The sequence below is a fragment of the Petromyzon marinus genome, unplaced genomic scaffold, assembly GCF_048934315.1.
Source record: "Petromyzon marinus isolate PM22_M1 ecotype Great Lakes invasive population unplaced genomic scaffold, UKy_Petmar_22M1.pri1.0 PM_Scaffold_92, whole genome shotgun sequence".
In the NCBI taxonomy this organism is placed as follows: Eukaryota; Metazoa; Chordata; class Hyperoartia; order Petromyzontiformes; family Petromyzontidae; genus Petromyzon; species Petromyzon marinus.
Window position 1 is genome coordinate 30,416 of NW_027423702.1, and position 17,462 is coordinate 47,877.

General features: G+C 37.2%; 1 protein-coding gene across 1 annotated transcript in view; it reads left to right on the forward strand.

Moving 5' to 3' along the window:
* LOC142923944 (bifunctional 3'-5' exonuclease/ATP-dependent helicase WRN-like) overlaps positions 1 to 17,462 on the forward strand; it is a 264,891-nt gene that overhangs the window by 29,479 nt on the left and 217,950 nt on the right. Inside the window, exon 8 of the mRNA XM_076064964.1 lies at positions 7,331 to 7,443. Within this exon, the coding sequence (XP_075921079.1) occupies positions 7,331 to 7,443 (113 nt within the window). The remainder of the gene's footprint in view (positions 1 to 7,330; positions 7,444 to 17,462) is intronic.

A 17,462-nucleotide genomic window follows, 5' to 3' on the forward strand; every position in this document is an offset into this window, starting at 1 on the left:
TCTCTGTGTATCTCTGTGTGTGTATCTCTCTGTGTGTATCTCTCTGTGTGTATATATCTCTATCTCTATGTGTATATCTCTATGTATCTCTGTGTGTGTATATATCTCTGTGTATCTATGTGTATATCTCTGTATCTCTGTGTGTCTCTGTATCTCTATGTATCTCTATGTGTATCTCTGTGTGTATCTCTGTGTGTATCTCTCTGTGTATCTATGTGTATATCTCTATGTATCTCTGTGTATCTCTGTATCTCTATGTATCTCTGTGTGTATCTCTGTGTGTATCTCTGTGTGTGTATATATCTCTGTGTATCTATGTGTGTGTATATATCTGTGTATCTATGTGTGTGTGTATATATCTCTGTATCTATGTGTATCTCTGTGTGTATCTCTGTGTGTGTATATATGTGTGTATCTATGTGTATATCTCTATGTATCTCTGTGTATCTCTGTATCTCTATGTATCTCTGTGTGTATATCTCTGTGTGTATATCTCTGTGTGTATATCTCTGTGTGTATCTCTGTGTGTATCTCTCTGTGTGTCTCTGTGTATATCTCTGTGTATATCTCTGTGTGTGTATCTGTGTGTATCTCTGTATCTCTATGTATCTCTCCGTGTATATCTCTATGTATCTGTGTGTATATCTCTGTGTGTATATATCTGTGTATATCTCTGTGTGTATATCTGTGTGTATATCTCTGTGTGTGTATCTCTATGTATCTCTGTGTATCTCTCTGTGTGTATCTCTGTGTGTATATCTCTGTGTATCTCTATGTATCTCTCTGTGTATATATCTATGTATCTCTCTGTATATCTCTCTGTATATCTCTCTGTGTATATCTCTCTGTGTATATCTCTCTGTGTATATCTCTGTGTATATCTCTCTGTGTATCTCTCTGTGTATATCTCTCTGTGTATATCTCTCTGTATATCTCTCTGTGTATCTCTGTGTGTATCTCTGTGTGTATATCTCTGTGTATATCTGTGTGTATATATCTCTATGTATCTCTCTGTGTATATCTCTCTGTGTATATCTCTCTGTATCTCTCTGTATTTCTCTGTGTATGTGTATCTCTCTGTATCTCTCTGTGTATATCTCTGTGTATATCTCTCTGTATCTCTCTGTGTATATCTCTGTGTGTATGTCTCTATGTATCTCTCTGTGTATATATCTGTGTATCTCTCTGTGTGTATCTCTGTGTGTATATCTCTGTGTATATCTGTGTGTATATATCTCTATGTATCTCTGTGTGTATCTCTGTGTGTATATATCTGTGTATAGCTGTGTGTATATATCTCTATGTATCTCTGTGTGTATCTCTGTGTGTATATCTCTGTGTATATCTGTGTGTATATATCTCTATGTATCTCTCTGTGTATCTCTGTATATCTCTCTGTATCTCTCTGTATCTCTCTGTGTATGTGTATCTCTATGTATCTCTCTGTGTATATCTCTCTGTGTATATCTCTATGTATATCTCTGTGTATATCTCTCTGTGTATATCTCTATGTATATCTCTCTGTGTATATATCTGTGTATATCTCTCTGTGTATATCTCTATGTATATCTCTATGTATATCTCTCTGTGTATCTCTCTGTGTATATCTCTCTGTGTATCTCTCTGTGTATATCTCTGTGTATCTCTCTGTGTATATCTCTGTATCTCTCTGTGTATATCTCTCTGTGTATATCTCTCTGTGTATATCTATGTATCTCTCTGTGTATCTCTGTGTATATCTCAATGTATCTCTGTGAATCTCTGTATCTCTATGTATCTCTGTGTGTGTATCTCTGTGTGTATCTCTGTGTATCTCTATGTGTCTCTATGCATCTCTATGTATCTCTATATATCTCTATGTATCTCTCTGTGTATCTCTGTATATCTCTCTGTATCTCTCTGTATCTCTCTGTGTATGTGTATCTCTATGTATCTCTCTGTGTATATCTCCCTGTGTATATCTCTATGTATATCTCTGTGTATATCTCTCTGTGTATATCTCTATGTATATCTCTCTGTGTATATCTCTGTGTATATCTCTCTGTGTATATCTCTATGTATATCTCTATGTATATCTCTCTGTGTATCTCTCTGTGTATATCTCTCTGTGTATCTCTCTGTGTATATCTCTCTGTGTATATCTCTGTATCTCTCTGTGTATATCTCTCTGTGTATATCTCTCTGTGTATATCTATGTATCTCTCTGTGTATCTCTGTGTATATCTCTATGTATCTCTGTGAATCTCTGTATCTCTATGTATCTCTGTGTGTGTATCTCTGTGTGTATCTCTGTGTATATCTGTGTGTATATATCTCTATGTATCTCTCTGTGTATCTCTGTGTATATCTGTGTATATCTGTGTGTATATCTCTGTGTATATCTCTGTATCTCTCTGTGTATATCTCTCTGTGTATATATCTATGTATCTCGCTGTGTATATCTCTCTGTGTATATCTCTATGTATCTCTCTGTGTATATATCTGTGTATCTCTGTGTGTATCTCTGTGTGTATATCTCTGTGTATATCTGTGTGTATATCTCTATGTATCTCTCTGTGTATCTCTGTATATCTCTCTGTATCTCTCTGTATCTCTCTGTGTATGTGCATCTCTATGTATCTCTCTGTGTATATCTCTATGTATCTCTCTGTGTATATCTCTCTGTATATCTCTACGTATATCTCTCTGTGTATCTCTCTGTGTATATCTCTTTGTGTATATCTCTCTGTGTATATCTCTGTGTATATCTCTATGTATCTCTCTGTGTATATCTCTATGTATATCTCTCTGTGTATATATCTCTCTGTGTGTATCACTGTGTGTGTATCTCATGTATCTCTGTATATCTCTATGTATCTCTGTGTGTATCTATCTGTGTATCTCTCTGTGTATCTCTCTGTGTGTATCTATGTGTATCTCTTTGTGTATCCCTCTCTGTGTATCTCTCTGTGTGTATCTCTGTGTGTATCTCTGTATATCTCTATGTATCTCTGTGTGTATCTCTTTGTGTATCCCTCTCTGTGTGTATCTCTGTGTGTATCTCTGTGTGTATCTCTCTGTGTATCTCTTTGTGTATCCCTCTCTGTGTGTATCTCTGTGTGTATCTCTGTGTGTATCTCTCTGTGTATCTCTCTGTGTGTATCTCTGTATATGTATCTCTGTGTATCTCTGTATCTCGCTGTGTGTATCTCTGTGTATGTATCTCTGTGTGTATCCCTCTCTGTGTGTATATCTGTGTGTATCTCTGTGTGTATCTCTGTATATGTATCTCTGTGTATCTCTGTATCTCGCTGTGTGTATCTCTGTGTATGTATCTCTGTGTGTATCCCTCTCTGTGTGTATCTCTGTGTGTATCTCTGTATGTGTATCTCTGTATCTCTCTATGTATCTCTGCGTGTGTCTAGGAGGAGCTGTGTGTGTATCTCTGTGTATCTCTAGGTATCTCTATGAGTCTCTATGTATCTCTATGTATCTCTATGTATCTCTATGAGTCTCTATATATCTCTATGTATATCTGTGTGTCTCTATGAGTCTCTATGTATCTCTATGAGTCTCTATATATCTCTATGTATCTCTATGAGTCTTTATATATCTCTATATATCTCTGTGTGTCTCTATATATCTCTATGTATCTCTATGTATCTCTATGTGTCTCTATGTATCTCTATGAGTCTCTATATATCTCTATGTATCTCTATGTATCTCTATGTATCTCTATGTATCTCTATGAGTCTCTATGTATCTCTATGTATCTCTATGAGTCTCTATGTATCTCTATGTATCTCTATGAGTCTCTATATATCTATATATCTCTATGTATCTCTATATATATCTCTAAGTATCTCTATGTATCTCTATGATTATCTATGTATCTCTATGTATCTCTATGGATATCTATGTATCTCTATGTGTCTCTATGTGTCTCTATGTATCTCTATGTATCTCTATATATCTCTAAGTATCTCTATGTATCTCTATGATTCTCTATGTATCTCTATGTATCTCTATATCTCTATGTATCTCTATGTGTCTCTATGTATCTCTGTGTATCTCTATGTGTCTCTATGTATCTCTATGTATCTCTATATATCTCTATGTATCTCTGTGTATCTCTGTATATCTCTATGTGTCTCTATGTATCTCTATGTATCTCTATGTATCTCTGTGTGTATCTCTATGTATCTCTATATATCTATGTATCTCTATATATCTCTATGTATGTCTATGTATCTCTCTGCATCTCTATGCATCTCTATGTATCTCTGTATCTCTGTGTATCTCTATGTATCTCTATATATATATCTGTATGTCTATGTATCTCTATGTATCTCTGTATGTCTATATATCTCTATGTGTATCTCTGTGTATCTCTGTGTGTCTCTATGTGTATCTTTATGTATCTCTGTATCTCTATGTATCTCTGTATATCTCTATATATCTCTGTGTGTATCTCTATGTATCTCTATATATCTATGCATCTCTATATATCTCTATGTATGTCTATGTATCTCTATGCATCTCTATGTATCTCTATGTATCTCTGTATATATCTGTGTATCTCTATGTATCTCTGTATATCTCTGTATGTATCTCTATGTATCTCTATGTATCTCTATGTATCTCTATATATCTCTGTGTGTATCTCTATGTATCTCTATATATCTCTGTGTGTATCTCTATGTATCTCTATCTATCTCTATATATCTATGTATCTCTATGTATCTCTATGTATCTCTTTATATCTCTATATATCTCTGTGTGTATCTCTATGTATCTCTATCTATCTCTATATATCTATGTGTCTCTATATATCTCTATATATCTATATATCTCTATATATCTCTATATATCTATATGTGTATCTCTGTGTGTATCTCTATGAGTCTCTATATATCTCTATATATCTCTATGTATCTCTATATATCTCTATGCATCTCTATATATCTCTATGTATCTCTATATCTCTATGTATCTCTATGAGTCTCTATATATCTCTATGTATCTCTATATATCTCTATGCATCTCTATGAGTCTCTATATATCTCTATGTATCTCTATGTATCTCTATATATCTCTATGTATCTCTATATCTCTATGTATCTCTATATATCTCTATGTATCTCTATGTATCTCTATGAGTCTCTATGCATCTCTATATATCTCTATGTATCTCTATGTATTTCTATATATCTCTATGAGTCTCTATATATCTCTATGTATCTCTATGAGTCTCTATATATCTATGTATCTCTATATATCTCTATGTATCTCTATGAGTCTCTGTATATCTCTATGTATCTCTATATATCTCTATGTATCTCTATGATTCTCTATATATCTCTATATCTCTATATATCTCTATATATCTCTATGTATCTCTATATATCTCTATATAGCTATGTATCTCTATATTTCTCTGTGTATCTCTATGTATCTCTCTGTATCTCTATATATCTATGAGTCTCTATATATCTCTGTGTGTATCTCTATGTATCTATGTATCTCTATGTATCTCTATATGTCTCTGTATCTCTCTGTGTGTATCTCTGTGTATCTCTATATATCTCTATGTATCTCTATGAGTCTCTATATATCTCTATATATCTCTATGTATCTCTATGAGTCTCTATGTATCTCTATGTGTCTCTATGTATCTCTATATATCTCTATGTGTATCTCTATATGTCTCTAGGTATCTCTATGTATCTCTATATATCTCTGTATCTCTATATATCTCTCTATATCTCTATATATCTCTATGTATATCTCTATATCTCTATGTATCTCTATGTATCTCTATATATCTCTATGTATCTCTATGCGTCTCTATGTATCTCTATGTATCTCTATGTATCTCTGTATCTCTATGTATCTCTGTGTATCTCTATGTATCTCTATGTATTGCTATGTATCTCTATGAGTCTCTATGTGTCTCTATGTATCTCTATATATCTCTATGTATCTCTATGAGTCTCTATATATCTATGTATCTCTATATATCTCTATATATCTCTATGTATCTCTATATATCTCTATGTATCTCTATGTATTTCTATATATCTCTATGAGTCTCTATATATCTCTATGTATCTCTATGAGTCTCTATATATCTCTATGTATCTCTATATATCTCTATGTATCTCTATGAGTCTCTATATATCTCTATGTATCTCTATATATCTCTATGTATCTCCATGAGTCTCTATATATCTCTATATCTCTATATATCTCTATATATCTCTATGTATCTCTATATATCTCTATATAGCTATGTATCTCTATATTTCTCTGTGTATCTCTATGTATCTCTCTGTATCTCTATATATCTATGAGTCTCTATATATCTCTGTGTGTATCTCTATGTATCTCTATGTATCTCTATATGTCTCTATATCTCTCTGTGTGTATCTCTGTGTATCTCTATATATCTCTATGTATCTCTATGAGTCTCTATATATCTCTATATATCTCTATGTATCTCTATGAGTCTCTATGTATCTCTATGTGTCTCTATGTATCTCTATATATCTCTATGTATCTCTATGTATCTCTATATATCTCTATGTGTATCTCTATATGTCTCTAGGTATCTCTATGTATCTCTATATATCTCTGTATCTCTATATATCTCTCTATATCTCTATATATCTCTATGTATATCTCTATATCTCTATGTATCTCTATGTATCTCTATATATCTCTATGTATCTCTATGCGTCTCTATGTATCTCTATGTATCTCTATGTATCTCTGTATCTCTATGTATCTCTGTGTATCTCTATGTATCTCTATGTATTGCTATGTATCTCTATGAGTCTCTATGAGTCTCTATGTGTCTCTATGTATCTCTATATATCTCTATGTATCTCTATGAGTATCTATATATATCTATGTATCTCTATATATCTCTATATATCTCTATGTATCTCTATATATCTCTATGTATCTCTATGTATTTCTATATATCTCTATGAGTCTCTATATATCTCTATGTATCTCTATGAGTCTCTATATATCTCTATGTATCTCTATGTATCTCTATGTATCTCTATGAGTCTCTATATATCTCTATGTATCTCTATATATCTCTATGTATCTCTATGAGTCTCTATATATCTCTATATCTCTATATATCTCTATATATCTCTATGTATCTCTATATATCTCTATATAGCTATGTATCTCTATATTTCTCTGTGTATCTCTATGTATCTCTCTGTATCTCTATATATCTATGAGTCTCTATATATCTCTGTGTGTATCTCTGTGTATCTCTATATATCTCTATATATCTCTGTGTGTATCTCTATGTATCTCTGTGAGTGTGTAGGAGGAGCTGTTTCGCCTTCTGAAGGCTGAGCGACTTCGCGTGGCATTCGAGAGGGGGGTCTCTCCCTTCCTTCTGGCGTCAGACAGTCTACTACGTGGCATGGCTAGGACACGGTGACACACACACACACGCAGATATATACATACAGATATATATATACACATATACAGTCAACATATATACATAGATACACACACACACATATATACATACACATATAGATATATATACACATATACAGTATACATATATACATAGATACACACACATACACACACACATATATACACATATAGATATATATACACATATACAGTATACATATATACATAGATACACACACACACATATATACATACACATACAGATAGATATACACATATACAGTATACATATATACATAGATACACACACATACACACACACAGATATACACATATAGATATATATACACATATACAGTATACATATATACATAGATACACACACATACACACACATATATACATACACATATAGATATATATACACATATACAGTATACATATATACATAGATACACACACATACACACACACATATACATACAGATAGATATACACATATACAGTATACATATATACATAGATACACACACATACACACATATATACATACACATATAGATATATATACACATATACAGTATACATATATACATAGATACACACACATACACACACACATATACATACAGATAGATATACACATATACAGTATACATATATACATAGATACACACACATATATACATACATATACAGATAGATATACACATATACAGTATACATATATACATAGATACACACACACATATATACATACATATACAGATAGATATACACATATACAGTATACATATATACATATACATAGATACACACACACATATATACATACACATACAGATAGATATACACATATACAGTATACATATATACATAGATACACACACATACACACACACATATATATACATACACATACAGATAGATATACAGTATACATATACATAGATACACACACATACACACACACATATATACATACACATACAGATAGATATACACATATACAGTATACATATATACATAGATACATACACACACACACATATATATACATACACATACAGATAGATATACACATATACAGTATACATATATACATAGATACACACACATACACACACACATATATACATACACATACAGATAGATATACACATATACAGTATACATATATACATAGATACACACACATACACACACACATATATACATACACATACAGATAGATATACACATATACAGTATACATATATACATAGATACACACACATACACACACACACATATATACATACACATACAGATAGATATACACATATACAGTATACATATATACATAGATACAACAACAACAACAACCGCCATTCGCCACTAAGTGGCGGTGACGTCACCACGACGCTTGTGCCAGGCTATGTGCACCCTGAGGCCACGTGAAGTGTCGAACGCCCGCTGGCAGGAGGTCACGGGGCAGACCCAGGTGCCACGGGTCGACTGACTGAGATGACTGGCTGATGCACCACCTGTGCCCCCTACTGTGCCAACCTGCTGTGCTTTAGCCACCCGGCGCTCCGCTCGCTGTTGTGAGCGTCGCTCCTCCGCCCTCCGTTGTTGTTGGAGGGCGACTGCCTCCAACTGCCCAGTAGCATCCTTCACGAGCCTCCTCCACAGAGGCCGATCTTGACACCGCTGGTACCAGTCATCGGCAAGTCCACTCAGCTCCACGTCCTCCTGTACCACATCACTCCATCTCTTCTCTAGCCCGTGCCGCGCCCGCTTAGCCCCCTCAATCCGGCCAAACAAAAGCTGTTTCGGCATGCGGTGGCTGGGCATGCGGGCTACATGACCCAGCCATCGCAGCCTTGCCTGCCGGAGGAACTCACCGATGGGACCCTGCCCAGATCTTTCAAGGATTTGTGAGCTCCTCACACAATCCAGTCTGGTTAAACCCAGGATGGATCGTAGGCAGGTCAGCCTAAATGTTTCTAACCGGCGAAGATGTTCCATTAGGGGGGTCCACGTTTCGCAAGCGTAGAGAAGGGAGGGAATGACCGTGGCCGAGAAGACCTGAAGCTTAGTGCGGAGCGACAGACCAGGTAGCTTCCACACAGCGTTACGCAACCGATGAAAAGATATTGCCGCTCGACTGATTCGGAGTGAGACCTCTGCTGTTAAACTGGAGCCAGTCATAAGCACACTGCCCAGGTATGGGAAACTCTCCACTCTCTCCACAACTGCCCCATCACCGATTGGGAGTTGTGGGGGTGGAGTGTCCGATGGTACAAAATACCCAGGCAGGTGCTTAGTTTTGGTGGGGCTGATGGTAAGGCCCCACCTCTTAGTGGCACGCTCCAGTCTCAGCAGCAGCGTCTCCAACTCCTCCTCTGACTGAGCAGCTATTACCAAGTCATCAGCATACATAACGTGGTTGAGCAATAGGGAGCCATCCCTTGACCGCACCCGGGCATCGATTAGCCTCCCATTATATCTGTACCATATGGAGATTCCCCCGGTACAGCTATTGAAGGCTTCACGAACTACGTGGTCAAAATAGATGTTAAATAATGTGGGAGCCAGAGGACATCCCTGTCGCACCCCAAGGTGTACAAGGAATGGCTCTGACTCCCGGCCACGTAGTTTTACCCGGGCCCGCTCACCATCATGAAGGTCCTTAATGATCGTGAGCAGAGGGTCAGGTACTCCAAAAGCACGAAGAAGGACCCAGAGCCCAGGCCTACTGATGGTATCATAGGCCTTGACCAGGTCAATAAAGCACAGATGTAGGTCTTGTTGGAATTCCCTACACCTCTGCTGTAGCAGACGGACAGAAAATATGGCATCTGTGCAGGACCGCCCTTTCCTGAAACCGCATTGGGGCTCCGCAAGCCTCTCCTCAGCGTGCCTGGCAAGGCGATGCTGAATAATCCTTGCCAGGACCTTTCCCGGCACACTGAGGAGTGAGATGCCCCTGTAGTTGTTACAGTCTGTGCGGTCCCCCTTCTTAAAAAGGGGGACCACCAGGGCATCCTTCCAATCCTGCGGAACCCGTCCAGTGGTCCAGACTGTTGTTATGATGTCATATAGGGCAGTCTGTGCACAAACGCCACCCTCCCTCAGCATTTCGCTTGGGAGATCATCTCTGCCCGCTGCCTTTCCTGGTCTCAGACTCCGGATCGCCTTCAATACTTCCTCAGCAGATGGCACCTCAGCCAGCCACTCACAGGGGGTGACTTCATCCAATATTTGAGGCACCGCAGCCTCAGCAGGGTCATCCTCACTTTGTGCCACGATGTTTTCCTGGCTGTGGGATTTTCCCTCCCCCAGGACCTCACAGAAATGCTCAGCAAATCTGCGAACCTGTTCCTGGGGGTCGGAAATTGGATCACCGTTTTTTCCCCTAATGATGGTAATAGGTGTGGCGCTGCAGGTTACTTTTTTGATGGAGTTAAATAGCGATTTGTGATCACGGGCCACTGAGGCAGACTCCATCTCCTCAGCAACCCGCGACCACCACCCATCCTTGCAGCGCCTCACGGCTCTCCGAACCTCCGAGCGAAGGCTGCGGTAAGCCTCCTCATTCTCTGACGTGGGATTCTGTAGCCGATGACAGTGGGCCTGTCGCTTTTTCTCAACCATCCTGAACAACTCCTCTGTCATCCAGGGTGTCTGGGGAGGTCTGGACCGCGTACCCAAAGCAGCCATTGCAGCTGCATGAGTCACAGTCCTAAACCTCGCCCATTTACCCTCGACATCAGGAGGAGTCGGGGACGATGCCAATCCCAGCCGCAAGCGATGATGAAATTCTCGCTTGCAACTTTCATCAGATAACTGAGACCAGGCCACTTTAGGTTGGAATGGGGTCCTGGGTGTACACCCACCACCGGAGTGGAAGAATGGCAGGCGCATCTTACAGATGACTAGTCGATGGTCAGAGGGCAGATCAGCTCCACGGTAGGTCCTGGTGTCAAGGACATGGGCTCGCATTCGCTGGTCCGTCACTATGTAGTCCAGCAGATGTTCTTGCTTGGACCCGGCATGCATCCATGATGTTGTGTGGATGCGCCGATGCCGGAACAGCGTGTTGGTAATTACAAGCCCATGGGCTGCACAAAAATCTAGCAGCCTCCTACCGTTGTTATTGAGCTGATCTGGCCCATGCCCTCCAATCACTCCAGACCAGGTGCCAGTATCATGACCAACTCGGGCATTGAAGTCACCCAACATGATGACTCTATCCCGAGGGGCCACTTTAGCCAGCACCTGTGACAGGAGGTCATAGAAGGCATCTGACTCATCGGCTTTGCCTGCATCCCTCCACGGATGTTCATCTTCGGTGGGGGCATAAGTAACCACGACCACCATTCCTCGCCTCCGGTTGATGGGAAGGCGAGCCCAAAGTAGCCTGGGGCTTACAGCTTCCCACACCTCACCGCCACGCTCCCACGCCCCCTTCATTCTTTTGTTCAAAAGAAGACCCACACCCTGTTGTTTGGCAGTCTGCTGCCCCGAGTAGAGGACTGTCCACCCCTCATGGTGGCAGGAGCCAGAGCCGGTCCACCGGACCTCCTGAATGCCGCATAGATCCAGGCGGTACCGGTCCAGCTCCCGACAGAGGAGTGGCAGCCTCTCCTCTGCAGTGAGCGTTCGAACATTCCACGTGGCCACCCGTAGTGGCTTTTCGTTGTTTCTGGAGTAGCCCCGAGGGTAGGTATTCAATCTCCTGGCTCCGCCAATTGGGGTTTGGCCAGGAGACGTCATAGACGCCTGGCCCCCCGGGGCCTCCGGCACAAGCTTAGTTGTTACATATTTCACTTTAATTCGTGGTTTTGTGGTAATTAATTGAAGGTGGAGGGGTTACCAGCCCCTCGCACCCGTCCAGAGCCCCCGTTTAGCCCCTGTGGTGGACACATATGCCATGAGGGGAGGAGCCAATCAAAATTGGAACTCCCCCCACAGCACTGTCCACGACAGAGTTGCCCATCCGGCACCGCGAGGAGGTAGGGGGTTGTTTTGCCGGACATATATACATATATACATAGATACACACACATACACACACACATATATACATACACATACAGATATATACACATATACAGTATACATATATACATAGATACACACATACACACACACATATATACATACACATACAGATAGATATACACATATACAGTATACATATATACATATGCATAGATACACACACATACACACACATATATACACATATATAGATATATACATACACATACACACAGAGATATATAGATAGATATATACACATATATACACATATATACATACACACACAGAGATATACACATATAGATATATACATACACACACAGAGATATATATACATATACATAGATACATATATACACATATATACATACACACACAGATATATACACATATAGATATACATAGATATATACACATACACACAGAGATATATAGATATATATAGATACATATATACACATACACACAGATATATATAGATATATACACATGTATACATACACACAGATATATATATAGATACATAGATATACATATATACAGTATACATATATACATATACATAGATACACACACATACACACACACACACACATATATACATACACATATATATAGATATATACATACACACAGATATATAGATAGATATATACACATATATATACACACACATATATACATACACATACACACACAGATATATATATATATATACATAGATATAGATATACATACACACAGAGATATATACAGATATACACATATACATAGATATAGAGTATATATATAGATACATATATACATACACACACATATATACATATATACACACACATAGATACACACACATACATACACACACAGATATATACATATAGATATAATATATACATATATACATATAGATATACACATATACAGTATACATATATACATATACATAGATACACACACATACACACACATATATGTAGATATATACATAGATATATACACATATATACATATAGATATATACATATAGAGTATATATAGATATACATACACACAGATATATATATATATAGATATATACACATATATACATACACACACAGAGATATATATATATACATATATACACACATATAGATATATACATATAGATATACATATATATAGATATACATATATATAGATATAGATACACACACATAGATACACACACATACACACACACACATATATACATACACACAGATATATATAGATATACATATATACATATAGCTATACATATATACACATACAGTATACACATATATACATACACACACAGAGATATATATATACACACATATATATACATATAGATATATATAGATATACATATATAGATACACACACATAGATACACACACATACACACACACGCAGATATATACATATAGAGTATATATAGATATACACATATACATATATATATACATAGACACACATATACACATACACACACATATATAGATATAGATACACACACATAGATACACACACATACACACACACAGATATACATACACACATATATAGATACATATACAGTATACATATATACATATACATAGATATACACATATATAGATACATATACACACATATACACACGTACATATATACATATATACACATAGATATACACATATACACACATATACATGTAGAGTATATATATAGATATACACATATACATATATACATATACACACATATACACATACACACACATATATAGATACACACACATAGATAGATACACACACATAGATACACACACATACACACACATATATACACACATATATATATAGATATAACCACATATAGATATATACATATATAGATACACACACATACACACACATATATACAGATATATATACACACACACAGAGATACACATATACATATATATACACACATATAGATATATATTCATATATACACACACACAGAGATATATATACATATATACACATATATATATACATATAGATACATATATACACATACATTATAAACATATGTATATATACATATATACATACATACACACATATATAGATATAGATACACATATATAGATATACATATACACACAGAGAGATACATAGATAGATACATAGATATATAGATATACACATACACATATAGATATATATATAGACACACACACAGAGATACATATATACACATATATAGATACATATACACACATATACACACATATACACACGTACATATATATACATATATACACACATATACACACATATAATTATACATATATAGATATACATATATATACACATACACACATATACACACAGAGATATATAAAGACAAAGACAAAGATCCCCCATGTAGCCTGTAACAGACTGTAGGGGCAAGTGCTGTTAGCGAGCACCAGCTATGAAGGCCGGAACGGTACACGAGGGGGTGGGTGGCCAGCACCACGCCCGACCGCCTTTGTCTCCCTAGTGACAATGTTTACACACCGCTCCAGGTACTCATTTGAGGCTGAGTCGACCTAGGGGAGGCCCGGGACCGGTTCAGATAATCGTCACTGGTGTTGGCCGTGAGCGGGAATCGAACCCGGGTCGCCAGGTTCATAGCACAGCGTAGCGCTAACCACTACACCACCGCTCCCCACGACAGAGATATATATACACATATATACACACATATAGATATATACATATATACACATATATACATACACACAGAGATACATATATACACATATACAGTATACACATATATAGATATATACACACACACATATATAGATACACACACAGAGATATATAGATATATACATAAACATATATACACACACACAGATATATACACAAAGATACATATAGATATATACAGTATACATATATACATATAGATATATACATAGATACATATATAGATACACATATACATATATACACACACATATACATATATATATACACACATACATATAGATACATATATACACATACACACACACACATATATACATAAAGATATTACATATACAGATATACATATATACACATATATACACATACACACACATATATACAGATATACACATATATACATACACACATATATGTACACACATATACATATATAGACATATACGCATAGATATACATATATACACATACATATATACATATATAGATAGACACACACACATATATACATATATACACATATATACATGTAGATATACATATATACACACATACATACACATATATACACATATATATAGATATACACACACATATAGATATATACACATATACACATACATACACACACATACATATACACATACACATATAGACACATATATACACATACACATATATAGATATACACACATATACTTATATATACACATACAGATATACATACATAGATACACACATATATAGATATACACATATATAAACATACATAGATACACACACATATACATATATAGATACACATATACATACACACACATATACATACATATATACACACACATAGATAGATAGATATATACACATGTATACACATACACATATACACACATATATACGTATATACATATACAGATATACATATATAGATACACACATATATACACATAAACATATATAGATATACACACACATATACATATATATACACATACAGATATACATATATAGATACACACACATATATACATATATAGATATACACACATATATCCACACACTGTGTGTCTCTGTCTCTGTGTCTCTGTGTGTCTCTTTGTCTCTGTCTCACACTGTGTGTCTCTGTGTGTCTCTGTGTGTCTCTGTGTCTCTGTGTGTCTCTGTGTCTCTGTGTGTCTCTGTGTCTCTGTGTCTCACTGTGTCTCTGTGTGTCTCTGTGTCTCACTGTGTCTCATACACACACACATATATACACACACATATATAGATATACACTCACATATATACTGTGTGTCTCTGTCTCTCTGTGTCTCTGTGTCTCTGTGTGTCTCTGTGTGTCTCTGTCTCACCCTGTGTGTCTCTGTGTGTCTCTGTGTGTCTCTGTCTCACCCTGTGTCTCTCTGTGTCTCTGTGTGTCTCTGTGTGAGTCTCTCTGTGTCTCTGTGTGTCTGTGTGTCTCTGTGTGTCTGTGTCTCTGTGTGTCTCTCTCTCACTGTGTCTGTGTGTCTCTGTGTCTCACTGTGTCTCTGTGTCTATCTGTGTCTCTCTGTGTCTCTGTGTCTCTGTGTGTCTGTGTCTCTGTGTGTCTCTCTCTCACTGTGTCTCTGTGTCTATCTGTGTCTCTCTGTGTCTCTGTGTCTCTGTCTCTGTCTCAGGCCGTCCACGTCCGAGTCTCTCTGCTGTCTCCACGGTGTCTCTCTGTGTCTCTGTCTCTGTGTCTCTGTGTGTCTCACTGTGTCTCTGTGTGTCTCTGTGTCTCACTGTGTGTCTCTGTGTGTCTCACTGTGTCTCTGTGTGTCTCTGTGTCTCTGTCTCTGTGTCTCTGTGTCTCTGTGTGTCTCTGTCTCTGTGTGTCTCTGTGTGTCTCTGTGTGTCTTTGTGTCTCACTGTGTGTCTCTGTGTCTCTGTGTCTCACTGTGTGTCTCTGTTTGTCTCTGTCTCTGTGTCTCTGTGTCTCTGTGTCTCTGTCTCTGTGTCTCACTGTGTCTCTGTCTCTGTGTCTCACTGTGTCTCTGTCTCTGTGTCTCTCTGTCTCTGTCTCTGTCTCAGGCCGTCCACGTCCGAGTCTCTCTGCTGTCTCCATGGTGTCTCTGTGTCTCACTGTCTCTGTGTCTCACTCTGTGTCTCTCTGTGTCTCTGTGTGTCTCACTGTGTGTCTCTGTCTCTGTGTGTCTCTGTGTGTGTCTCTGTGTGTCTCTGTCTCACCCTGTGTGTCTCTGTGTGTCTCTGTGTGTCTCTGTGTCTCTGTGTGTCTCTGTGTCT